The sequence below is a fragment of the Rhea americana genome, unplaced genomic scaffold (assembly GCF_003343005.1).
Source record: "Rhea americana isolate MKP2758 unplaced genomic scaffold, rheAme1 scaffold_139, whole genome shotgun sequence".
Classification (NCBI taxonomy): Eukaryota; Metazoa; Chordata; class Aves; order Rheiformes; family Rheidae; genus Rhea; species Rhea americana.
In genome coordinates this window covers 373,301-398,638 of record NW_028185472.1, presented here as the reverse complement: position 1 = coordinate 398,638, position 25,338 = coordinate 373,301, and the positions used below count along the sequence as shown (strand labels likewise).

At 53.0% G+C, this 25,338-nt stretch overlaps 1 protein-coding gene across 1 annotated transcript in view; it reads right to left on the bottom strand.

Moving 5' to 3' along the window:
* Positions 1 to 24,675, bottom strand: part of B4GALNT4 (beta-1,4-N-acetyl-galactosaminyltransferase 4) — a 33,749-nt gene extending 9,074 nt beyond the window's left edge. Inside the window, exons 1-9 of the mRNA XM_085298424.1 lie at positions 24,621 to 24,675; positions 11,711 to 11,823; positions 7,676 to 7,786; positions 6,560 to 6,655; positions 6,123 to 6,213; positions 5,665 to 5,765; positions 4,978 to 5,045; positions 4,240 to 4,318; positions 161 to 227 (exon numbers count right to left, since the gene is read on the bottom strand). Of these exons, the coding sequence (XP_085154550.1) occupies positions 161 to 227; positions 4,240 to 4,318; positions 4,978 to 5,045; positions 5,665 to 5,765; positions 6,123 to 6,213; positions 6,560 to 6,655; positions 7,676 to 7,786; positions 11,711 to 11,823; positions 24,621 to 24,660 (766 nt within the window). The 5' untranslated portion in view covers positions 24,661 to 24,675. The remainder of the gene's footprint in view (positions 1 to 160; positions 228 to 4,239; positions 4,319 to 4,977; positions 5,046 to 5,664; positions 5,766 to 6,122; positions 6,214 to 6,559; positions 6,656 to 7,675; positions 7,787 to 11,710; positions 11,824 to 24,620) is intronic.
* Positions 24,676 to 25,338: the final 663 nt, after the last annotated feature.

Sequence of the window (25,338 nt, the reverse complement as noted above, 5' to 3'; positions counted from 1 at the left end):
GGCTCTGGTACTGTCTCTGCCCCATGAGCTGCCTGGCTGCACTGACATGTACAGCACCTCTGAGAGCAAAGCACAGTGGCCTGCCTACCACGGCCACATGCAAAGGTGTGCACACGGGCCTCTGTGGTCAAGCAAGCAGAGGCAGACTGGTGGCCCTTACCAGTGTAAAGAGAAATGTAGGAGGAGTCGATAACTTCAAACTTCAAGCTGGGGAGGAAAACTCGCCACTAGATGAGAGAGAGGRAGAAAGAGAGAGAAAATCAGTACTGGGGTGGCAGGGGTTCAGGATCCAGCTGCCTGCCCCCAGGCACCCTAGGCCAGGTCCTCCTCCACCCTCAGCTCACAGTAACTTATCCCTAGACCATACACGTTCCCAGCCCGACTGCAGGAATGACAGGGCTGATATGACCCCATCCAATCTRTTGTCATAAAGCAGAGCGATTCGGGATTAGCACATGGGCTTGTTACCTTTGCAGTTGGAAGGGGGMGGCAGAGGAGAAGGAGCCCTTCCTGGCTCCTCTGCATTTGGCAGAAAGGCTGAAAGAAGCCTCTTTATAGCTTCTTTGTAGGGCTAATCATAGAATCAGTAAGGTTGGAAGAGACCTCYGGAGATCATCTAGTCCAACCCCCCTGCTCAGCAGGGTCAACTAGAGCATGTTAGACAGGGTTACATCCAGGCAGGCTTTGAAGATCTCCAGAGAAGGAGACTCCACAACCTCTCCGGGCAACCTGTTCCAGTGCTCTGTCACTCCCACAATGAAGAAATTTCCCATCACGTTCAGGTGGAACTTCCTGTGGTTCAATTTCTGCCCATTGCCTCTTGTCCTGTCACACGGGGYAACTGAAAAGAGTTTGTCMCCAACCCTTTGACACCCTCCTTTCAGGTACTTGTRCACATTGAAAAAATCCCCCTCAGTCTTCTCTTCTCCAGGCTAAACAGGCCCAGCTCTCRCAGCCGTTCCTCAYAGGGCAGGTGCTCCAGCCCTCTGATCATCTTCGTAGCCCTACGCTGGACTCTCTCCAGTACCTCCATGTCTCTCTTGTGCTGGGGAGCCCAGTATGGGACACAGGAATCCAGATGAGGCTTTCCCAGGGCTGAGTAGAGGGGCAGGATCACCTCCCTTGACCTGCTGGCAACACTCTTCCTAATGCACCCCAGGAGACCATTGGCCTTYYTGGCCACAAGGGCACCTTGCTGCCTCATGGTCAACTTGTCATCCACCAKCACTCCCAGGTCCTTCTCTGCAGAGCTCCTCTCCAGAAGGTCAGCCCCCAGCCTGTACTGGTGCATGGGGTTATTCCTCCCTAGGTGCAGGACCCTGCACTTGCCGTTGTTGAACCTCAGGAGGTTCTTCTCTGCCCAGCTCTCCAGCCTGTCCAGGTCTCTGAATGGCAACACAGCCCTCAGGTGTTTCAGCCACTCCTCCCAGCTTGGTATCATCAGCAAACTTGCTGAGGAGGCACTCTGTGCCCTMATCCAGGTCACTGATGAATTAGTTGAACAGGATGGGGCCCARTACTGAGGCCTGGGGGAYTCCACTAGCCACAGTGGAGTGGCTAGCCTCCAACTAGACTCCACGCCACTGATGACAACCCTCTGAGCTCTGCCTTTCAGCCAGCTCTCAATCCACCTCACTGTCCATTTGTCTAACCCACACTTCCTGAGCTTGCCTAGGAGGATGTTATAGGAGACAGTGTCAAAAGCCTTGCTGAAGTCAAGGTGGACAACATCCACTGCTCTCCCCTCATCTACCCGGACAGTCATGCCATCATAGAAGGCTACCAGATTGGTTAAGCAGCATTTCTCCTTGGTGAATCCATGCTGGCTACTCCTGATCACCTTCTTTTCCTCCATATGTCTGGAGATGACATCCAGAATGAGCTGTTCCATCATCTTTCCAGGGATGGAGGTGAGGCKGGCTGACCGCCCTGTAGTTGCCTGGGTCCTCCTCCTTGCATTTTTTGAAGGTAGGAGTGGCATTTTCCCTAGTCCTCCTCTTGATGATGTATTTGAAGAAGCCCTTCTTGTTGTCCTTGACATCCCCTGCCAGACTCAACTCCAGCTGGGCCTTAGCCTTCCTCGCTGCATCTCTACATACTCTGACTGCATTCCTACAATTCTCCCAAGTAGCCTGTCCCCTCYTCCACATTCTGTGCACTTTCCTCTTCTGCTGGAGTTTTACCAGGAGCTCCTTGCTCACCCATGCAGGTCTCCTGCCTCCTTTGCTGCACTTCTTTCTACTTGGGATGCACCGCTCTTGAGCTTGGAGGAAGTGATGTTCAAATACTAGCCAGCTCTCCCGGACTCCCCTTCCTTCTAGGGCCTTAACCCATGAGATTCCTCCAAGTAGGTCTCTGAAGAGCCCAAARTCCGCTCTCCTAAAGTCCAGGGCTGCAATCCTGCTTGTTGCCTTATTTCTTTCCTGCAGGATCCTGAACTCCACCATCTCATGGTCACCGCAGCCAAGGCTGCCCCYAACCTTCACACCTCTAACCAGTCCCTCTCTGTTGGTAAGGACAAGGTCCAGCAGGACGCCCTTCCTCGTAGGCTCCTCTACCATTTGTGACAAGATTTCGCCCTCTGTGTTGCAGGAGCTATAGCGAGAGAACCACAGTTCTGCTGAAAGGATTTATAATGTTCTGAGTCTTTAGGCRACAAGAAATTTTTGACCAAAGAGGGAAAAGAAGTACAAGATGATCCCAGCTAGAAAATCCCTTCTCCAGCTGGATGTCCATTGCACGAAGCTGCCTGAGCTCTGCTGAGGTTCCCAGGCATAGCATGCTCCATGCAGGGACAACACTGCGCGAGGCAGATTGGATGCCAGCATATCTGGTCAGCTCTGCTAAAACAGCTGATCAGAAGAGGTGGGAAAGCTGTGAGTCTTTTCCTGACAAGGACGACATCTCAGTACYATCAGTGGCCAGGAACCCCGTCCAAAGCCTGTTTTCACTGAGCCCTAGGGCACCTTCTTCCCATGTCTTTCTTCAGCCACTGTATAAACAAGTTTGCATTGACTTAAGGGGGTCTTCATAGCTGTCTGCACTGATTTGACTCCAGACATTTTAAAAATATGCCTTGAGATGGATGTAATCCTTTGTCCAGACAAGTCCTTAAATACCCWGAGGCAAAGATGCATTAGGGTCCTTCTTTTTCCTTTTTGGTTTGTTTTTGTGTTTCTTTATGTTTCTTTAAGAACATCTGAAAGGCTTCCCTCCCTCCAGCAAAAAACATCTCCCCCATCTGTTTGTTTTTCCACATTAGAAATTTAGATTTTAATCTGTGTTGGATGCTCTGAGATGGAGCCCTTGGAGGGCGAAGTTGAGCGATGGGGAGGAGAAAGGCGAGGAAGGGGTGTTGTCTGCCTCTCTGATGCTTTGTTGGCACAAGTTTGACTCCAGTGATTAATGACTGTTTCGGATAAAGGAAGCCTTTGCTAAAGAGCCAACATCTTCCCCTCCCGAAGAAAGCCTGAACTCCCAAGACATACGCTCCAGGCCTTGCCAGGGCTGTGCAGCCAAGACAGACAAGTTCAGATTTGACACTCCTGGTATTTCAAAGGTGGAAGAAGAAAAAAGGGAGCCACTCCACCTCTTGCCCGCCTCTCCCAGTGCTGGAATCTGCAACACAAGCTGGCTTGGAGGAGGTAAGATGACAGTTCAGGGACGAGGGTGACACACAGACAGTGTCCTGGCTGGGACCTGTCTGTCTGCCCTACAGCTCTGGGCTCCTCTGAGAAGCTGTGAAGGAAACTGCAGGGGACCTTTCCTTCTCTGCCAGCCCTCCTCTCTTCTGTGGAGGTGCACAACCAACAAGGGGAAAAGAGAGGGGATAGGACTGACCCAGCAGAGCCTTGTGTCCAATCCACCACTGAAGCCTGGAGCAGGACCCCTCTAAGGGACATTCCATTAGCATCTGTTACAGGAGGTGCATCAGCAAGGTAGGAGTACAAAGAAGGCATGACAGAGACTTAAGCTCCTGGAAGGCCATCAGCATGAAAGAATCAGAGGAGCAGGGAGAAAAGCAACCCATACCAGGTACCCCAGGCAGGAACTTTGCTGATGGAGCCCAGGGAGAGAAGAGCCTCCATCTGAGCAATGCTTGCTCATCCACTCTGCAGACTGAGTTGCTGGCTGGACTCCAAGATAAAACATTTTAATGCACATCAGGAAAGGCCCTGGCATTGGCTTAGAAAGCATGACAAAATTAGACTGAAATGAGCATGGTAGGCATTTACTCACACCAACTTCCACATGGTCTGAACCTCGGTCATCTTGTTTGTGGAGCAGCTCGAAGTAGTAGCGTCTGGAGGACATGAGACTGAAGAAGACAGGAAGAGGTTGGTTAGAAAATAGTGCTGAACCAACTGCTACTGCAGCTTGAGCGACAGAGAGACTGCTGGCCCTTGGCACCAGAGGAGCCACCTCTTGAAGCTGTCACTGCCTTGCCCACGCACAGCTAAAACTTCCTGTTGCAGTGAAGGAGGGAGACTGTGAGTGAGAAAGAAATGATATACATTTGCAAGAGCAGGATTGAGGTGCTGGCAGTGCTGAGCAGGTTCCCGGGGCAGCAGAGAGGAAGAACAAGTCAGGGTCGACATAGACCCGGCAACTCTCAAACACCTTCCTCTCAGGCAGGAGTTTCCCTCCTGCACTGTTCCTGTGGTGAGGGACCATGTCACATGGGAACAGGTTCACGGCACCCCACAAGTGGTGGCTCCTCTGGCAGCTCAACCGGTGACCAGGACCTGCTGCAGCACTGCTCCAAGGCCAGTGAGATGCAAGGGAATGTGGGACACAGGCCCCAGATCCATCTGTGGGCATTGCTGCAGCTGGGACTGGCTGCTCTTACACAGCAAGAAGGGCTGAAGTGGCCTCTGGGGCCTGTTATKCCCAGCAGTTACTGCATCCCTTCGTTTGGTGGGGAGACATCCTGGTGTTGGCCCCAGCGGCTGGCAGTGGCAAAGGGGACACACTTACTGGAGAGGCTTGGAGACTTGGGAGCTGAATTTGGTAAACTCTCCCGGGGCTGTCCACTCGGTGCCCAGCTGCAGGAAGGAAAAATGAGCATGTGAGAGTGCACCGGAGGGACACGGGCCAGGAACAGCAAGATCCCAAAAGTGCATGGGTRCACTATGAATACAGATCACAGGATTTCCAACTCTGGGAGTTAATGCTGAGAAAATCCAGGAGACAATATTAAATCTCCTATCCTGGGGCACATGCTGGTCTTCAATAGCTACAATTAGGACACTATCAAGGAGAAGACGATTGTCACAACCCAWTCAAGGCTGGCCCAGGGGCAGAAGTGGGGGCCTGGAGACGCTGAAATGGCCCGACACTTCCCAGGGGAGCAAAGAAGCAGGAAAGCTGCTTCTGGAAAAGTCACACAGGATCCCTGTACGCTCAGAGGTGCTGCAGCAGAGGGACTCAGATTTTCTGGTGCCTAAGGAGGGTTCATAGGTTGGAGACACCTGTAACTGAGAGCGAGGGATTCCCACAAGCCATCCTGGCATCCAGGAGAACACAGCCTTCCCTCCACTCACCACCCGCTGTTATTAGCATGTGAAAAGCAGAGCACAAAGAGATCCCTTTGCGGCAGCTTGAGCATCCCTGGCATAGGGAAACACGGTGGGCACAGAAGAATAGAGGAGCAGAGACACCTACCTTGCCCACAAATGCAGCCAGCCGGGAGTTGGATGGACTCTCATCAGAGCTGAGCCAGAACTCTGAATTATCATCAGATGCCACAGAAAAYTGGAAGTCCCCTAGGGAGAGAGCAAAGGAGATCATCATCATGCAGGAATAAAGCATACCTCTTGGCCTGGTCTAGGTGTCTGAAGGAGACTGTTTCTCCTTGTAATCTGGAAAAACAGCGGGAATGGATGGACAGACGCAACAGGTTGCCCCAAGCCTGGGCTCTGTCCTGGATAGGGCTGGGGCTTCTTCTCTATTCAAATCATCCAAGGAAAATGGTATTTGCTCCAGAAAGACCTTCCCACCTCAGAGCCAGAGTATTAGGTACTGCAAGGGGCTCTCCACTTCCCCAATACTCTTTTTGCCCTTACATGGCCCAAGAAGGGGGAAGGAGGCAGCCTTTGATAAGGCAGAGCTCAGTCACTCACCATCCTTGAAGGGGTGGATGTAGCCAAAAATCCGTAGCCCGTAGTTCTTCCACTTGGGTGACACGGCCAGCTTTTTCACGGTGGTGCGGGTCTGGGGAGGTGGGGATGGGATGTGAAAGTGGGAACAGTACCCACCCAGGCTAATGCCTAGCAGCAACATYACCCAGCCCACCTCCATCTCGTGTTTCTGTGGTCCTGTGCTCCTGGTGCGAGAAGGGACGCAGGGGTCCCATCACCACCCAGTACTCCCCTCCTGTCCCACTTGGGAGCCTGGCTAGCTCCGATTAGAATTACCTGTCCTGAAACAAATTTGAAAGCCCACACAGAAAGGTCTCAAGTAGGCATCGAGCTCATGGCCAGGAGAGATGGAGCAGCTCCCAGGGAGAAAGATGAACATGCCCTCCCTCCAATCTACCACCATGTGGTGCTGGACTCACGTGGGGAAAGAGCGGAAAATGGAGGTTCTTCCTCAGGTGTCTCACTGCTCCTCCACACCAGTCTTCAAAGACGTGCAGGTTTGCCTTCCCTTTGTACTGCAGGACAAGAACATGGCAGCGAGGGATGGAGATGGGCTCCCCTCATGTCCCCTCTCAGCTCCCAAAGACAGCTTCAGGGCAGGCCAAAACATGTAAGCAAAAGCCCTACGAGCAGGGAAAGAGTCTGACAGCACTGGGTTTGCCAGGACCTCCTGGTTGACTCAGAGAAGCTGCAGCCTGGCAGCTACCCAAGCAGTGTTTTAAGCCAGAAGGAGGTTGGGAAATGGGATACAGTGAGGAAAACCAGCTTTTAGCTCCTGCCCCACATTCTGGATGGGAAACCCAGTAGGCAGCAGATGCAAAACACAGTTTGGTTTTCAGCACAGAGGTTTACTCCAAAGATTGTCAGATACAAAACCAGTCCTGGCCTTCAGAGGGAGAAAAGCTGAAACCAAAAAGCCTCGCGGCCCCACTGCCTCAGGAGAGGGCCTCCCCCATGCCAGCCCTTCTCTCCCTACCATCAGCTCTCCTACAGACACCGGCTCAGCCCCAGAGGATCACAAGGCAGGTCTCCAMCATCATGAACCACCCCTGGCAAGCAGCCCAGCTGCCTCATTTATGGGCTGCCTGAGGAGGGCTGACACTGCTGAGTGAAAGTCCCCTACTCTTGTTAACATACAGCCATGTTATTGATATCTCTTCTTGCTCATGCCCRGTCAGCACAGTCAGCCCACCAGCCCTGGCAGCTGGCTTAGGGGGCCCAGGGGGTGCTCCCATGTCACTCAGCACCAGCACTGAAGTACTGCAYCTCTCACCTGCCTGCCTGGGCTCAGCCAGCAGACCAAAAATGCAAAGAACGTTCCCACTGACTTGCTCCCATCAACAGCACAGCCTGGGCTGAGAGATGGGGGCTTCCCAGGTGATGGCACTGGGATAGATCAGAGTGGCTCAAAGGGTTAGTGGATTCCCTTCCTCAACCAGCCTGCCTTCCTTCCAGGACCATCATCACAACCTCCAACCCCTTGCTGCTCCCTGTGGCCACTCCTCCCCACACCACCGGCCCCCTCCCTTGCCCACCTGCTCATTCCAGGGCAATGCCTGCTTGGTCAGGTTGAGTTTGGGGTGCCTGGAGGCTCGGTCAGACCACCGGCCTCTGGAAAACCAGCCGTCCGAGTCCTGCCCGTCGCTCTGCCAAGGAAGCAGGAAAGGAAGTGAGAAACAGAGGGATGGGGCCAGTGCATCAGGACTGGCACACAGCACAACCCACTCCTTCTCCAGATGGTGAGTGAAGGCCACCACTCTGCTTTAACCCATGAGGCCAGGGAGCTGTTTGCCTGCTTTGCCCAGGTCTCCCTGCCACCWCAGGTTGCATTTCTAATGGCTCAGCAGCCTGGGGGAGAAATCTTGCCCCGAGATGAATTCAAAGAGGGATCTGGAGCCTTAAGGGATCTGCCAAGCAGATGTGCCTGCAGGAGGCTTCTCTAGATCTAAAAATGGGGACTAAACAGGATGCCATTGCAGCCAGCACAAGACCTACTAGCACGTGCTGCCTTTGGTGGTTATCTCCTTGTGCTCTCCATGCTCTCCCAGAGCCCCATAGCATCTCCCAGGGCCTATATGAGGGTCCCGCAGTGCAAGGTGCTATACTTCTCACCTCCAGCACTGCAAGGGGAGGTGGGAARGCCTTTGTGAACCAAGGTAAAAGCTAACAGGGCTACCTGTGAGGAAAAACAGGGCACCCTGGCAYGAGGCAGGAGTAGAAAAATATTGGCAAAGCATCCCAGGCGGCAGAGTTTCAAAATGTTCCAGCCAAACTTGTTTCCCTTCCTCTGCTGAAAAGTGCTCCTTCTCCAAAACAGAATGCTTTCTGTTCAGCTGAAATGGTTCTCTTTTCCCATAGACTTCAGAAAATTTGGGCTCAGTTTCCCAAAGAACGGAAGCTCAGGCGATAATGCAATCTCTTACRGCTGCTGGCCACCAACTTGTGCACTTGCCAATAGGTTTTATCTGGAAATGACTGATGGACAAATATCTCAAGAACATCCAATTCCTACAAGTTTTCTGTCAACTGGCGAGAGAAATCCAAATTAGTGAAGAGTCGGAACGCAAACTCAACCCAACTATCATAAACCAGAGACTCTACCGGGGCGGGGGGAGGGGGGAGGAGGTGGAAGGAAAAAGGTAGGAGAGGGAGACACCYAGGTGACACCAAACCAGGTTTCAAAACCTCTAACTTATGAAACTCCTCATTCCCCAAGCTACAAGGGAACAAGRCAACAGAGAAATCGGAAAAGCAGTGACTCAAAGCAAGGCACATTCCCGCCACTATCAGGTTAAGCTGCTCGGCAGATGCAGGCTGAGGGAGGAAGACAGCCTGARGGCAGGACGCCTCTCCACTCCCCCTCTTCCCTGTAAGGGGATTAGGTTAATCCGATTGCTTGCGGCTGGTAATTTAGTGGGACTAGGCGAGCATTCACCTTTGGCCGCCTTGTCGAGTGGGCGAAGGGTGGCAAGGAGAAATCAGACACCATGAGCCATGCAGGATGAGCCCTTTTTGCTCCACATGGCCACTTTGCCAAGGAAGGAAAAAAGCAGCATAAACAAAGCAAGGCCCATTAGGATRCATAGCACTAAGGAAATAATTAGCAAACTTTGCCTAAACCAACTCATTAAAGTCCCAGAGGAGGGGAACAATACCCTTGRAAGACATTATTAGGGAGGTGGTGTAATTGCACTGCAATTGCTCGAAGGAAGGATTCCTTCTTCGACCTGAAAAAGCCGAGCTGTAATTACAGAGTGGCCTTGAGATCTTGAGATAYGGTACCAGTATCTGAGCACTCCAAGAGCTGGTGGCACTGGGGTATGCCTTTTCTGACTTCCCCCTCCAGCTTCTTCCAGCATGGACACAAAAACATGCTCATGCTTTTTTGGGGGTCCTAAACAGATCATGTGCTCACAGGACCATGGCCTGGGAAGAGTGGATGTTGGGAAAGGCCCACTTGGACAGCAACACGCTGCAGGGACAACAGCAGCCTCAGTGCCAGGAGCGAGATGRTCATCTCACTCATGCAGAGTGGTGCTAGTAGAAACAGGGAGCTTGCTTGGGAGCTGAGGAAAAGCATCCRTGGATCTGCTTTGCAGCCGCATGAGCATTGACTAGCATCCTCATTTTCCTCCTTTGTAGAGAGTCTTTTTGAGGACAAGGAGAGATCAGAGCAGGAGTCCTCTTCCCCTCCACCTCCAGCAAGGGCTCTCGATTGCCCCCTGCCAGCAGGCCAGATGCAGTCAGCCTCTTCCATGTCTTTATTTCTCACTGCTTAATTGCTGCCGAGCCAGAAGCTAGCTCTCAGTACAAGCCCATGCTCTGGAAATGCAGGTTTCCCGCTGAGACTGCAGGGGACCAATCTCTGTCCCTTGGGCAGTGATTTGCTGAAGGTGCGGACAGACAGGGCTTTTAATCAAAGACCTAGCAATGCCATAATCTCAACTAGGTGCCACAGTCACTGAGCAGGGCCTCTGCAGAGTGAGCTATGAAAAGCTGGGCACCAAGAGCCGTCCAGACATAGTGCAAGAGGCTGCAGGGATTCAATGAGCACGCACTCGTGCTTTCTCCAGGCTCCTGGATGGATCATGTACTCAAAGTACCATGGCCTGGGGAAAGCAGCTGCTGAGAAATGCTGACCCAGAGGGCAACATGTTAGCAAGGACACTTGTAATTTGGCAGCAACTTGCTATCAGGGACAGGGCAAGGGATACTATGTGGCTTCTGCAAGGGACAAGGATAGTTTTTGTGCCACGAATGGGACAGTGATCTCTCCTACAGCATGGTTGTGCTGGCATGAAGAGAGAGCTTGGGACTAGAGTGCATGTTTGATGTCCTCCTTTTCCCCCCTCTGTACCAGCCCCTTGTGAGCAGCAGGGAAAAAATCAGAGCAGAGAAAAGGATGTGGCAGCATTCCCTCTCCAAGCATCCCATGTATCAACCCTTCTCCTGCACTAACAGAGCAAATAGCAGCTCCTCTCCTCCCTTTCTCAGCACCCCCTGGTTTTAGACCAGTTTGACTTGCTTGCCCCTCTCCAGGAAGCATCCCCTGCAACAGGATCAGGCTGCCTGCCAGAGGGACCGCAGGGCTGCCTATCTGGGGACAACGCAGGCAAGAGGCAAAAGGAAAGCAGGAGGGAGGCTGAGTAACAGCAGTAGCAAAAAAAACAGCATGAAAAGGATATCATCCAGGGACAAGAAACGCAGGGGGGGGGATCCCCCACAGCAAGAGGAGGGCAGAGAGACAGTAGAAAGAGGGATTGGTAACTGGATGGCTGGTTCTGCTCTTGCCCCAGTATGCTGTGACGAGGAGTCRGTTGTTCTGTCCCACTTGGCCCCAGTGCCTCTTGGGACAGGATGAGAGCAGGCACTCGAAGGGAGACGTGTGAAGGACTTGAGATCTTGACCAAGGTATCCATTGGTCCACAATGGCTGCAGTCACCTATCAGCCAGGGCAGCCAAGCCTGCTCCCAGCTCTGAGAAGTGCAGTGCCAGCCCGGTGCCAGTGACAGACTAACCCTCTGCAGCACCATTCGCTGCACCCAGGGGGCTGGAGAGCAGCACTGCTGACAAGGACTCGGTGGCCCGGTGAGAGGCTGAGCAGGAGACAGTGGGGTGCCCTTGAGGCAAAGAAGTCAACCTCCGCCTGGGCTGCATCATCAGGAGTGCAGGCAGCAGGCAAGGGAAGAGGTTATTGCCCTCTGTACGGATCTGGCAAGTCCAAATCGGGGATACTGGGTCCAGCTTGGGAYTCATCAGCTCAAGAAAGATGCTGACAAAAAGGAGCAAGTCAAGTGGAGGCTACCAAGATGGTCAGAGACTGGAACACAGGGCATAGGAAAGGCTGGGTTTGTTCAGCAAAGCAGGATCCTGCTGCTCTCTACAGCAATCTAACAGGTGTCAAACACTTAACCAAGAGGTTGTCCATCCTTAGATCTAATGGAAATTCAGCCAGACAAGGCTTGGAGCAACCCACTCTTGCTGGCCCTGTGTTGAGAGGGGGGAGTGCGAGCAGAGACCTCCACAAGTCCCCTCCCACCTCGATCACTCTCCGACTCTCTGATTACCACCTGCTCCTCCTCACGGCTCTCGCTGGAGTCTTCAGCTTTCCTCTGCCGTGCTGATGCCGGGGCTGCGGGCAGTCGCCTGCCAGGATCTGTCACCTCTCCCAGCCTCTCACCATCTGAGGACATGAAGAGAGAAACAAGTGAGACCACGTCCCGCTCCCCAGCGGGTGCTTAGCAGAAGCGCATCAGGGCTCAGGCATCTTCTCGTCCTGGCATGTGGAAAGGAAAGCACCGCCCTTGCAGTCGCTCTTAGTGGGGAAGGACATGAGGGGGGGCCAGAGCAGGCTCTGCCCAAGACACCCTCCATCACATTGGTACTAAGCAGCTTGCAGTGGCTCATCAAGGTCAGATTTAATTACACCTCCTGCCGCCTGGCTCACGGCCCTTACGTCAGGGATGGCACGAGCTCCCACACAAGCTTGGCTCCCCAGGCTGCCTCGGAGACAGAGCAGAGCGCTCTGCCCTGACCAAACCAAGGCCACCAACACCTGCCCGTGTATGGGATGAGTGCAAACCTTACCCCTCCCGACCTGCCCCATCTCTAGGCTCTGCCCAAGCAACGCTGGTCTGCTCAAATCCCAGTCAGGGAGGGGCCCAACAATTGCCAATATAAGCTCAGACGCACRTTTTTAGGGGTAGCTCCAGGCCGGCTGCATCCTGCAAATCCCCCCCTTTGCCTCCCTTGGAACTAGGCTTGGGCAGCAGAGAGACGTGCAATGGCCTGGCTCGTACGAGGCTTCAGGTACCGCTTGCCAACGTATTGCTAACAAGTCCCAGACAACTTCATTACTGTGCGCTGGGATAATTATTCCYAACCTACAGCCACCCTGCTGCAGCTTACCCTGATCTTCCTCGGCTGCTGAGAAGGGAAGGTTTATTTTAAAATATCCTCCCTTCGCAGCACTAAAAATAAGCTACCTCCCCAAAATAACAGTGCAGATAAGAAACATTTATTAATGCTGCTTAGCAGGGCAAACCCCTTTCCCTTCACTGCAAGAGTCAGGCGCCTCCAAACCTTTCAGGCAAACATGGAAGGGGGAAAAAAAATGTGGGGGATGGAGGAGGCAAAAAACACAGCTCCCTGGTGAYCAGCAGCACTGCCTGGGTTTAGCAGAGCAAGGAGACGAGGTTACTTCTGCATTCAGACACAGCAGCTCCACGTTTCAAACCAACGATCACTAGTGTAAAGGGAAGTCCGGCTTTGGACCCCGGCTCGGGGCACCCCATGCCTCCCCATGGCCCAGATGCCATTAGTATGCCAGGGTGGCACGGCCCCACGTCTCCGAGGAGATGGCGGCACAGATCCCACAGCAGCAGCCGCAGACACAGGAAACGAAGCTCTAAAGCCCCCTTATTCTGCTCGTGGCCATCCTTCAGGCCTGGCAGCCGCCGCTCGCCTCTGGCAGCTCCCCACCTTGCCCAGCCACCTGCTCACCCGTCTCCCTCCCCGGTGTTCATGCCAGGAGCTCGAAGGATGGCAGAGGGCAGGCAGTAGAGAGGCTCAGCTGCCACTCACTCCAACACAGAGCAGGGCATCCCATGCTCCCGTCCCATCTGCAAGGTTCTGCAATAAGTGTTCATTTCTGCAAAACAGCTGGGATGCTGCAGCAAGAGATGTGGCCTGAAATCTTCCCCCCCCCCCCCCAAAAAAAAAAAAAAAGAATCAGGTATCCCCAGTGGCTCCCCTGGCCCCACAAGGCTTACACCAGGCAACTACAGCCTCCCCCAGGGCCACCTGTCACTCGCAGCTCCCATCACATCATCCTGCCCTTGGATTTGGGAGCTTTCTCTAGTGCGAGCAAATCCTCTCAGGAAGGGGATCAAGTGTGTGCCCCTGCTTCAGCTTTCCCACCCACCAACTTGTTTCCCTGTACAGCTTTCCATTAAGGCACCATCTTCCCAACCTCCCTTGTCTGGGGATCTTCAGGCAGAGGTGGAYGTTCCCCACTCCAGCTCCCATCGAGCATGGTTGCCTTCCACAGCCGAAGGATGTGAGTATATTTTTCAGGAGAAGACACTGCAATATTGTTTTTTTTTTAATGCTAGAAATCCCCTGCCCCACCACTTTACTATCCATCCTCCCCCTCTTTTCTTCTCCATCCTCCTTGCCAGGGAAAAAAAAATACAAAAAACAAACAAAAAACTCCACACAAATGAATAAAACAGAGGAAGGCAAGAGTTGAAACTGAAGCAAGGGAGGAGAGAACACGTTTATGAGTTTCAAACGAAAGCAGCAGCCCTGGTTTTTACCCTCACCTCCCATTTTTTGCAGCAGCCGCCTCATCTTGGATCATGGCATTTAGCTCCCACCCAGGTCTCCCGGGGGAAGGCAAGTGCTCGTATCCCCCAGGATACTCCTCTCCTGGGACGCTGCAGCAAGAGATGTGCTGGCCAAGCACTCAGGCCAGCCCCCGTCCCTGCTGCTTCCCTGCGTCCTCAGCCAAAACCGGAGTCGGTCACAGGGCAGCTGCCACAAACCCATTAGGGCAGGGTTAATTGCACCATTTTGCATCTACATTAAAAACCCACAGAGTGGTGGCATTTAAGTAATATGGAGGCAGTGACACCAAGCGAATGAAACCTGCACACCTTCAGCAAAACCCTCTTTCTCTGCAGGGATGGCAGCTGCAGGGAGGCAACTGCTCACTTAGAGAGGTGACAGCATCCTGGGAGGAGGAAAAGCGCCAGCAAAGCCGTAGAAAAAGTCTTCCAGGCTTCTGCGACAGTGTTTATTCTTCTGCAATTCAAATATTGGATATGAAAGTCAAGGACACTATTAGCCAAAAACAAAAAAAAAAACAAAAAAAAAAACAAATGCTGATAAGTCTGGCTGCTATGTGTGGGAACTGGAAAAAAAATGCCCCCCTCAAAGAGAGGAAAGAAACAGCAGCTAATACCAACTGGCAATGAACATCAGTTTGCCACAGGGAAAGATAAATGTTCCCCAAAGACACAGTCCCTTCAGTCTGAACCTTGCCCACTCCAGAGAGAGGAGCAAATCAGGAAAATATGAGAAAAGGAGGAGAGTAGGGAACAGCTATCAGGGAAGAGCAAAGAAAAAATTAAAAAAAAAAAATCTCTCTTTTGCTGCTCACCCTGAGCATGGAGAAGTCAGGCTCCAGGAGAGCATAACAGCCTTGAGGTTTTCCAGTCCGGCCTCCTGGCACTGGGAGTTTCCACTGGTTACAACAAGATCTCCTCTACAAGCAGGAGAGAGAAATATTGCTTAAAGCAAAGTCAAATACAGGAGAAGAGACCCTAGGAGGTGGGTATGGAAAAAACTAGCACATYCTTCCTGATAGCATCCCACAAGCCAGCAACGAGAGCTCATCAGGGGTTGTCTGTACCTCCACAAACACCCTAGATGAGGCAAGTTGGAGTTCCTCCATTGCATCTCCTCCTCAAATATTAAATTTTGGGCAGAACCAGCCAAATCCACTACGGGATTCTGCTCAGTCCTCCCACGGTCACGTGCCATCTCAGGCCCGTGCTGGGCTCCCTGGCACCTTTGGCTCACCTTGTGCCAATCCACAGCTTCCTCTTCTCTGGGGAAGCTGTATTAGCTGCACCCCTCCACCATGCACAAGGTGCCTCCAACAAATGCAGCCCCCAGGGAAAGTGTGCTGGTAAGATGGCAACGTGGAGCATCACTGGACTGCTGAAAAAAGCCCAAACTGTCCTGACTCCCAGCAAGGTCCCCAGATCCACATCCACTTTGGCTGACAGACGATTGCTGCCTAGCATCAATCCCTCCACCTAGCCCAAGGCTTCACTCTGCTCACCTCCACCAGGCTCTCAGCAGTGAAAGAATTGAGTGCAGGCAMACTAGTGGGCACTAATTCACTCCCATGCCTTACACCACTGACCTCCTAGATCGTAAAACAGTTGTGGTAGAGCGGTCCATGCCACTGCCCAGCCAGGCTGGCCTTTAAGGCCATCAGCATCCCTGCTCCCATTCGCTCCCTGCAGCCATTCCTTTCGGAAAGGGGCTTGGAGCATGAGCCAGAGATCTGCTTCCTTGGGGCACTTTTTTCCCCAGGGTAATACTCAACAGGGATGCACAAAGATCTTTTTCCAGAGAGCGCAAAAGTGGGGCTGATGCCTTCCAGCAGTGCCTGCACAAGGAGAGGGCAGAAGCTGCACACACTATTACGTGAACTGTCGCCAGGTCACAGCGGGCCTGTGGCAAACAAGCCAGCAGCTGTGCTAGGGCTGGGAGCACATCATGCGATGAGACTAGTCACCACAAGTGCAAACGACCAAAATCCACCCTCGTTGCACAGCCCAGGATCCCCCACGGGATGGGTCGTGCCTTGAGACGGGKCACGCAGCTGGAGATGGACAGACAGGAAGGTACACGGGGGTCCCTCCAGGGCACACACGCGTTGTTCCAAGGAGGTGAATGCTTTGTAACAAACACAASCAACCCTGCCAAAATACAGCAACAAGCATCAAAGCAGCTCTCGCCAGAGCAGATGCCCACTGCTTGACACAAACACATACAAAAAGGTGTCCCAGTACTCCACGGGCATGGAGGAGACGGGACAACTGGTGGTATGTCCTGCTTTTGTACCTGCTCCCTAGCCTGGTGGGCAGCAGGAGATGAGCAGGGCCCCTGGCTTTCTGTTATCACGGCCATACAAAACCTTTCTTACTGTCTGTCTCCCCGTGGCCCCTCCTCTGGGAGCCTGCAGCCGCAGCGCACAGAGGTCCTTTCAAGAAGTAAATTCCTGCCTCCGCGCTGCCTTTCTCTTCCCCTTCTGCTCCGCTGACAGCACGCAACGCGCTCACTCCAAACACAGGCCCTTTCTTCAGCCGAATTTCGGAACTGGAATTCCTCCTGCAGCTCCTGGACTCTTGCCAGACCTTCCAATTTGTTTAGAGATGTCCCTCCATTACGCTTTCTCCCTCTTCTCCTAATTGTTTTTAATGAATTTCCAGGCCATGGTAGCTTGCTGCAAGCTCGCCCACCATGCATCCGGAGCCTAGCCGCCCAGGGATAAATCCAGACACAGCCCAGCAAGCCAAGCTGCCTTGTCTGCCTCCTCCAGATCCTCGTGGGTGTTTCACTCTTGGTACGTATGTGGGAAGCTCAGAGGAGCATCTGCAAAAGGACTGGGGCTGGGACAAGCAAAGCTGCTTCCCCCACCRGCACTGTGGCCCTCCAGCCAGATGCACAGCTCTAACAAGCTCCAGTAGCTCAACATGAAGATTCTCACTGAGAGACTTTGCACAGAACTTGAAACAAATCCATTTTTGCTACTCAACACAGGAGCACAAACAGTCCAGCTCACCCCTTTACCTTGGTGGAGAGGGCTGACAAGGGGCAGCTACAGTGCCTGGGGTGTCGGCTCTCCCTCCCCACCAGGGCCCAAAGATGCCTGCTCCTCTCCCCTGCCTGCCAGCTCACCTGGGATCTTCCAGGGGATCACAACCAGCCCATTCCTGCTCTGTCCTCCTCTCCCRAAGGCACAGCAGGAGGTGCTGGGGCTCCACGCAGCTGGGAAGCAGCAGAGGGACCCACATCTGCAGTCCTGGATTCTCCATAATGAGGGTAGCACAAGCAGGGCTTAGCATAACATGGATTTCAGACACCTCTTCCCACCAGACCATGACACCCTCCTTCCCTAGTGTTTGCATGTTGGCCTCTGCCTCCAGGCGACTGCATACAAGATGGTTGTAGGCACCACGAGAGAAAATCCTGGGAAGAGATGGCAGTCAGCAGTCAGAGGAGCCCAGCTCCACAGGGGAAATCTGAGGACCCATGCGGCTCCTAGCCTTCAGCTGGCCAGTCATCACCACCAAGGGCAGGCAAGCATGAGAGAGACAAGTAATAAACTCCATTAACAATATAGTTAGCACAATAATGTGGTGCAGTCCAACAGCAACCAACGGCCTATAAGAGGCTGTAAGATTACACTCGTTAGCAAATGCCTCTGGGGAAACTCTTGCAGGGGACAGCACAGCAAGCACAGCATGTGCTGCAGGACCGGTCCACTGTGTCAGCAGATCTGGTCTGCAAACTACAATTTAGCAAGGGGGACCCAGTTACCCGAGGCAAGGAGGAAAAGCCAGTGATGAAACTCTTTCCATCTCTCCTGGCAAGCCCTCAGCCCAGCAGGGCTCACACAATCCATCTCCCTCCTCCACCCTGGTGCTTCTCACAGTGCCACTGAGCTTTTCTAACACACCTCCTCCAGCATCCCTAGCGACAGCCCAGGCAATGCAGAGAAGCAATTAAGGAAGAGCCCGCGGGCCTCACCTCCAAACTGGAGGGAGCCAAAAGCAGGTCCCAGCAGAGCGCAAAAGTGAGGACAAAAGGACAGCCGAAGGCACTGTTCAGCTCCCGGCCCACAAGCCCACTCCACAAGGGCACTGCAAAGTGCGAGGAGAGACAAAGCCAGTAATGCATCCGAACACATGAAAAGGAGATGCAAGGAGCCGCAGTGAGGCCCAAGGCAGCAGGCAGAATAAAAGACTCGTACAAAGTGCTGCTTTAAACRTGGCTGGCTCGTGAGAAGCATCCCCTCTTCTCTCCCCTCCCCAGAAGAGGCTCTGAAAGGCACCAAGAAGGCGCCCCAGCCCCAAGTTTCCAAGTGCACCAGCCAGGCAGGAGCTGCCATGTGATCTCTACATTTATAGCTACTTACCTGCCAAGCCTTTCCTCCAGAGGAGATGTGAGGAGCAATTCATACATCACCAGGAGCCACAACACCCCAAAACACAGCCCTCCATGGCACCCCCAATCCCCCTCAGCCTGCCGTGCCTTGGATGGGTCCTTCTTTGCACTGCCAACGCTCGTCCCCTCCTGGCAGCACMTGCCTGCCCCATCACAGCTTCACCAGCAGCCAACAGGTTAAGCCGGTGGCTGGGCTCCCTCTGCAGAGGATTGCAGGGGCTCAGGGTCAGACACCCATGAGATGCAAATGAAGCCAGTTATGAGGAGCCTGGAGAGGACTTGCTCTTGGGTAGAAAAGCACACAATGATTTCTAACAGAGCTAACCCAGGCTCCTGCGCTTTTAGAGGCCCTCCGGGGCTGCATGGCTCAGGCAGAGCCCCCAGCATGCCTTCAGCCCCAGCAAGGTCATGCTGACTGGCATGAGGTAAAGATCCAGGTGAGCTGGCTCAGACAGGACAGGACTGGAAAACAACAGTATTAAGGCAAAACATCAAGCCAGAACCTGAGCCCCTACAATCTTGTGCTGAAAACAAGGCATATTTAAACTGCAGTTTGGGAATGCCACTGCAGGGCCTCCTGGGAGCTGTGATTTGGTTTCCAAATCCCCAAATGGGGTTTGGCCCTATTTCTCCTGCAAAGGCTCAAGACCTTGGCCAACCTCTGCCTCCCATGTCACCCCTTTGCTGAGGCCACTGCTACRCACGCTGGGGGACGTGGGCTGCTAGGGAAGCCCAGACATGAAAAGACCTCAGGGGCATGAGACAGCCAAGCAAAAGCTCCCMAAAAGCCCCACAGTGCAATTGCAAGCATTTGCCTGCAACATGTCTGGCTGCAAATCCTTGCTTCCGCATGGAGCCTTGTTTTGCCCAGCCTCRAAAAAGCCAGCACCACCCACACTTTGGACCAGAAAGTCTTTGCTGCACCTCCATGCATCCAGCAGCAGAGGCACCTGATGGCTTAATCGGCAGCAGCCAAGGCTGAAATATCCCTGCTTATATCCACCTATAATGGCTCTTCTGCTCCAGCCACACAGCTCGCTTGGAAAAAGGTGTCCACAGGATGTAAGCTGGCATTGTCCAAGTCTTCACAAAATGGGTAAGGTTGGAAGGAACCTGGGAAATCACCTAGTCCAATCTCCCTGCTCAAGCACGGTTACCTAGGGCATATTAGRCAGGATCGCATCCAGGCAGGTTTTGAATATCTCCAGAGAAGGAGACTCCACAAGCTCTCTGGGCAACCTGTGCCAGTGCTTTGGCTTGCCAGCATCCTCACCAGCACCCACACCAGAAAGGCTGAAGAAGGAAAGAGCAATGAATGGATGGCAGCCTTTTTTTTTTTTTTTTCCTTCCCTGGGCCTCCAGCTTCTTTTGGACATATCAAGGGAGACCTCAGTGGTCTCCCCAAAATTGCCTCCATGCTACAGAAAACACAAGCCAGGGTAAAGCTCTCGTATCCCCTCAGACACAAGCCCAGAAAYGCTGGGTTTGCTCAGCACAGGGCCAGCAGAGAAGGCTTTACTGCTGCTGCTCATGGGAGCGCACCATGACCAGAGTGGTGAAAACAGAGATGGACAGATTTAGCGCTGTGCTCCTGATGAGAAATCCCCCCGGAGGCTACCATCTGGCTCTTCTAGCTTTCTTCGACATCTTCCATGCAGCAGGAATCAGAAGCCAGATCTGCTTCCAGCCAAACCAAGAATAGCCTGTCCACTGCTTATCCCTGACGTGTCCAAGGACAGGGCTGGAACGAGGTGCCAGAAGGAAACCATATCAGCGTGTTCAGACCTATACCTTAACCTGGGTCTCTACAGTCAGGTTGATGCTCCCCATAAACAGATGCTATTGCCAGCACCAGCTAGCACCACAACCCACACAACAGCATGCAGGATGAGCACCCGTCCCAGGTTGTCCACCCCRAAGGGTAACTTCGGCTCCGAATGCACCTCGCAGTAACGTGGGCTTGCTCTCAGTTTCTGGCTTGCAGAAGGAGCCTGCCAGAACAGCTAACTCCAACATGTAAGATCAGGCAAAGACACAGAAGGAGAGTCCTTCAGAGGCTGGAAAATATGACGGTCTGGAAGAATTCTTGTTTGCTATCTCTCCATCCAACCCCTGTCTGTGCTTCACTGAGCACTACTGTCAGCCACTGCAGGACATCTTTGGGCCATCAGACAAGCATGGGAGATTGCCTGGAAGACCTCAGAAAGGGCATAACCTCGGTCACAGGGTACTCAGCATGCCTGAAACCTTGGAGAGGGCTGGCTTTGGCCATCTTAACCCTCATAGTGTTTTGGTTTGTCCCTCTGCTCTCTTACGAGGCATTTCCCCTGAAGAAAGCAAGGTAGTGACATATGCCCACAAGGGGTGCCAGGGGCCAAAAAAAGTTGAGCCCTCCCAGGCAATCTTCCTCTTTGAGATTTTGAGGTTCATCTTCTAAGTGCAGATGAACTCTAGCTGCCCCAAAGTCTGGATTTGGACCTCCAAACCTCTGTGACACTTAGCATTCTCCATATCCAATGGGAAGTGGGAAGGGACAGGAACAACGTGCTCTCAGCTCTGTAATGCCTCTCCAGAGAAGGTCCAGCTAGCCCGAGTCCGTCTGCATCTCTGCAAATGCTGCAAGACTTCCATGACAAAATTCTCTCCCYGACAAACAATTTCATCATCCTTTTCCTCCCCAGAGGGGGAAAAAAATACAACTCAGACCCTAAAAGAAGTCTTGCAGCATGTCAACAACAACAACAAAAAGAAAAAAGCACCCTGATCTTGAGGGAAACATCATGCTGGAAAAAAAAGAGGGACCAGGGACTAGCTCTTGGTACCATGCAGAACTAGGACACCGTAGTGTTCAACAGGAATGCCAAGCCCCAAGAGAGACATGGGCACCCATGTTATTACGTGGCCTAAYGTTGCCATCATCGTTGCAACGAAGGGCCGAGGACAGTGGCTCCTGCCAGAACAGGTGGCTGGACAGTGCAGGATGCGAAAGGCRAGCAGGCAGCCCAAGAAGGACTCTTTGGAGGATCTGCCACAGGTTTGGGGGGGGGTGGGGGGGGAGAAGAAAAAGAGGGCAGCCAGAGACACCTTCCCAGCACTGCAACAGCGCAAGAAAAAACATGCTGCTCTACCAGGTGGCTTCCTAGCCTGGTGGCAGCTCAGCAGAAATGACTGAGGTCTGTGTAGCAAGTGCTTAATGGTAACGAAAGAGGCCAGACCCTTAGCTCTAAAAGCAACACGGCTACAGTGATTTACCGCCATCAGGAATTCAATCTCATCTTTCCASAGTTTCCACTTGTCAAGCAGACACATAAGCTTGTCAGCCAGCAGCAAATTAGTCCCCATGCAGATACAGGCCAAAACCCATTGCAGCCTGCTCCAGGGAAACAACGCAGCATTAGGATGTCCCCAGGAGTGGGAGGACATCCTTTTGGGGAGATAGTATGAACAAGCRTCCATCTCAGCATGGCACCAGGCTGCCTCCGGACCCACTGACAGGCCCTCATGCCCAGCAGCTCCCATAAGTCCAGCAATCCCTGCTGCCTCAGCTAAGCCTCACCATGTTCGCACCTGTTCTCAATCACTTGCTGATCACCTCACCACGTCCCACATTGCAAGGCACATCCCCAAGCAGGCGGCAAGGATGAGGCAAAGGAGCAGCACCCCAAAGCACACCCTGCTGTCCTGAGTCTGTTAATCCCAGTGCTGCAAAGGCAGAAGAGAYCAGCAAGAGGCTGAGCAGGAGGGAATATGGACACCATTGGACAACTCTCTCTCTAGCCAGGACAGCTGCTTTGGTCCCCAGGCCTTGGACCCTGGTTTACCTTTAGTGAGCTCCTAAAGCTCCTGGTTTCTCCTGCAATACAAACTGCAGCATCCCTCTGGCCACAAGGCACCAAGCCCTGGTGCCTATTCCTTCTGCTTTTCAGCACTCACTTCAGCCTGGAATCCACAGGCACCCTGCGGCAGGGTGGTTGTCTCTCTGCACCCAGTCTAAAAGAGCAAACCAAGAGGCTCTCAAGCTCCCCAGAGAGCCCTCAGACCAGCTCAATTAGATTCCTGTGCTGGCCACGGGGTCTGGACCCGCACTGTGATCCCACATATTGCACCATGTCAGCCCGYTCTGATCCCACTGCAGAAACAAGACAAGATTTGATACGGACCACTYACCTCTGTCCCATAACTTGGCCTCCCAGAGCACCACAGGCTACTGAGCTGAGTGCGACCCCAAAAGCTTTTGGTGTTTTCAGGCTTTCCAGCCAGCCAGCTCAGCCCTCCTCGCAGCTCCCCAGTGACAAGGGGCATCCTGAGGTGACAGAAGCACCCGTAGGAGTAGCCAACTTCTCCCTGTTGGCTCAGAGATGGCTCATGGTATCACAGAGGGAGTACAAATGCRAAGTGAGGTGACATTTAAATCCAGACACCAGAGCTGCTACAAACACACCAGAGCTGCTGTTTACATCAGTGCCACCCCATCGGTTTAATTACCAGCAGCTTGGCTCTCTCCAGCGCCGGCCCAGCCTCTGAGTCAGCAGCCAGACAAGACAGAAGCACAAGCTTCCCCCCACCAATCATCTTAATGGGCTGTTAAGCAATTATAATTAGGCATTAAGTGTCAATATTGCGAACGTCTTCCACTGCTGCAAAAATTCAGCACGGGATACGCCACCCTCCGGGAAACAGCACTGCTCGCTGCTCCAAGGGATGCCGGCAGACAGTGAGAGCATGCCAGGCGTTGCACATCCACAAACAGCTTCCAAGGCACGGAGCRGGCATGAGGCSGAGATACCCCCCGCCGCACAGAGCRTCCCAAGTCAGGACTCTGTCACCCCGTGCTCATGCAAACATTTCCCTTGGCAGCACCACGCCATCAGTTCCCGATGCCTGTGCTCCTGGCAAGAGCACASTCAGGAGCCTGCTGTGGTCCAGCCCTGGAGGTCTTTTAAAGGTRCAGCTCTACCAAGCCTTACTTGTGTCAAGGCAAAAAAATTACAGGCTGTTCCTACAATAGCTTTTGCTGCTGGGCAGAGGTTTTTCCGAGCCTGTCAGGGAGATGTTTCCAGTCTCCTTCACCCCACTGCCTCAGCCTGACAGCCTAGCATGGCCAAGAYGGGTGACAGGCACCATATAARTGTGTCGAACAGATAAGCACTCCAGCCAAGCTGACTAAGTGACAGCAGTCAGCAGTGATGGGATGGATGCGAACAGGGCTCATGACCATCCCAAGCAGCACAGGGACAGCATAGAAGAGGGCACAGAAGATGAGGCTAAGCCCAGGCAGTAGYGGGAGGGCAAACCCTAAGACAACACTTCCTTCCCAYGTAGCACAGGAGATGCAGGTGGTGAGGCATTTCAGTCACWCTCGCCTGCTTAGATGACAYTTACAACTACAGTTGGCTTAGAAAWTGGTTTAGTTTCTGTAATGGGTAGCAAGGAGGAGAGGAGCCAAGTTTCCTGCTTTAAGGGCACTACGGAGACCATGGTAGGTAYCACGTTTCCAGCAGCAGACTGTTTATACACTGCCAGACCACAGCCTTCTCGCATCCCCAGGCCAGCACTGGGGTGTTTTTCTCCCCCCTGCATTGGCTGTGCCTTAAGGCACAGAAGATTCGAGGAAGGAACTAGAGGAACAAAGATTTGATGGCCTTTTTCCTCCCCCGAACCAATTGGTTTTGTGCTGTTTGCCCACTCCATRACTTTCCTCACAGCTGGAGCAATGGAAATCAATGCCAGCTCGCTCAGGGCAGGCTATGGAGCTGCTATTTGAAACCAGTCAGGCTGACAAACACACACCAGTGTCGCAAACGGCSAAGAGGTAACACTAACATTTGCATGCCTCAAAGCACTTCTGTGTCCTGAACATTACCCTACCTCTTCTTGCACATCAAGAGCACATGAACCTCTCCAGCCTGTCCCAGCTCACACCTCATTCCACTATATTGACCTTCATCCCCTCCCCTCACCCCCATCTCTAGGTCCATTYAATTTTGCATCGGCTCCAAAGGCACAAACAGAGCTCACTGGATCAGCGCTGGGCTGACCACATACTGGTCATCTGCTGCTGCAGCCCTCCCAATTGCAACAGGGTGACRACTCACTTATCACAGTGAAGATTTGGCCCTTGGCACTAAGGTTTTAGTTCCTGTGAAATACCTTCTGCCAAAGGTTGTCCATAGCCTGTAAGGTAGTAGGAAATTGGTGAAATTAGTTTTGGCCTATAAAGCAGCCCCAACCTACCGAATTTATGGGTGGCTCTCCTTGGTTGCAAGTGCAGCATGGACCATTCCCTGTGTGGTGACACAGCGGCATTTTGCCATCTTTGCACCTCTCGCAGGACAGGAGGAAGAGGGAAAAGGCCGAGGAGCTTTCCTTTTCTCAAGGGCCAGCAGGCAGGATCACAGCTCTGCAGAGAAGAGAATTTCTCATCCAACCCAGCATTTCAAAGCCCCATAACTTGAACTTCTCTCCTCCTTGAAGGGGAACTGAATTTCAAGCTATTCTCTGACTACAGCCTCATGAGCACCAGAAGACAGGGTACACACCACTCACCATTTCACTTGCCAGATTTCCAACCTGTTTCAGTCAGAGCCTACTACTTCTTTCCCCTAATTTCTGTTGCATTTGTGTGTTTTAAAGTTCCCCCCCCCCCCCATTTTCAATATATATGTGACAGCAAATTCAGCTGAGCTCTATGCCTTTAAGGAGACCAGCATAGGAACAGAGCATCCGTTTCCATTCAGCTTGCGAGCGTGGACAGCCTCCGCCTCCCCCCCCCCCAAATCCTCCGGTGCCGATTTTTGCTGTGCATCACACGCGTGCCGTATCCATCGGTCAGCAGCCAGCTCCCATCAATCTCATCCCTCAGCTGAAATCCCTTCTGCCCTGCCATTGCCTAGGCAACAAGCACTCAAATAGGGACAGGGCGCAGCACGGATGAGCCACCGCTATCTCAGAG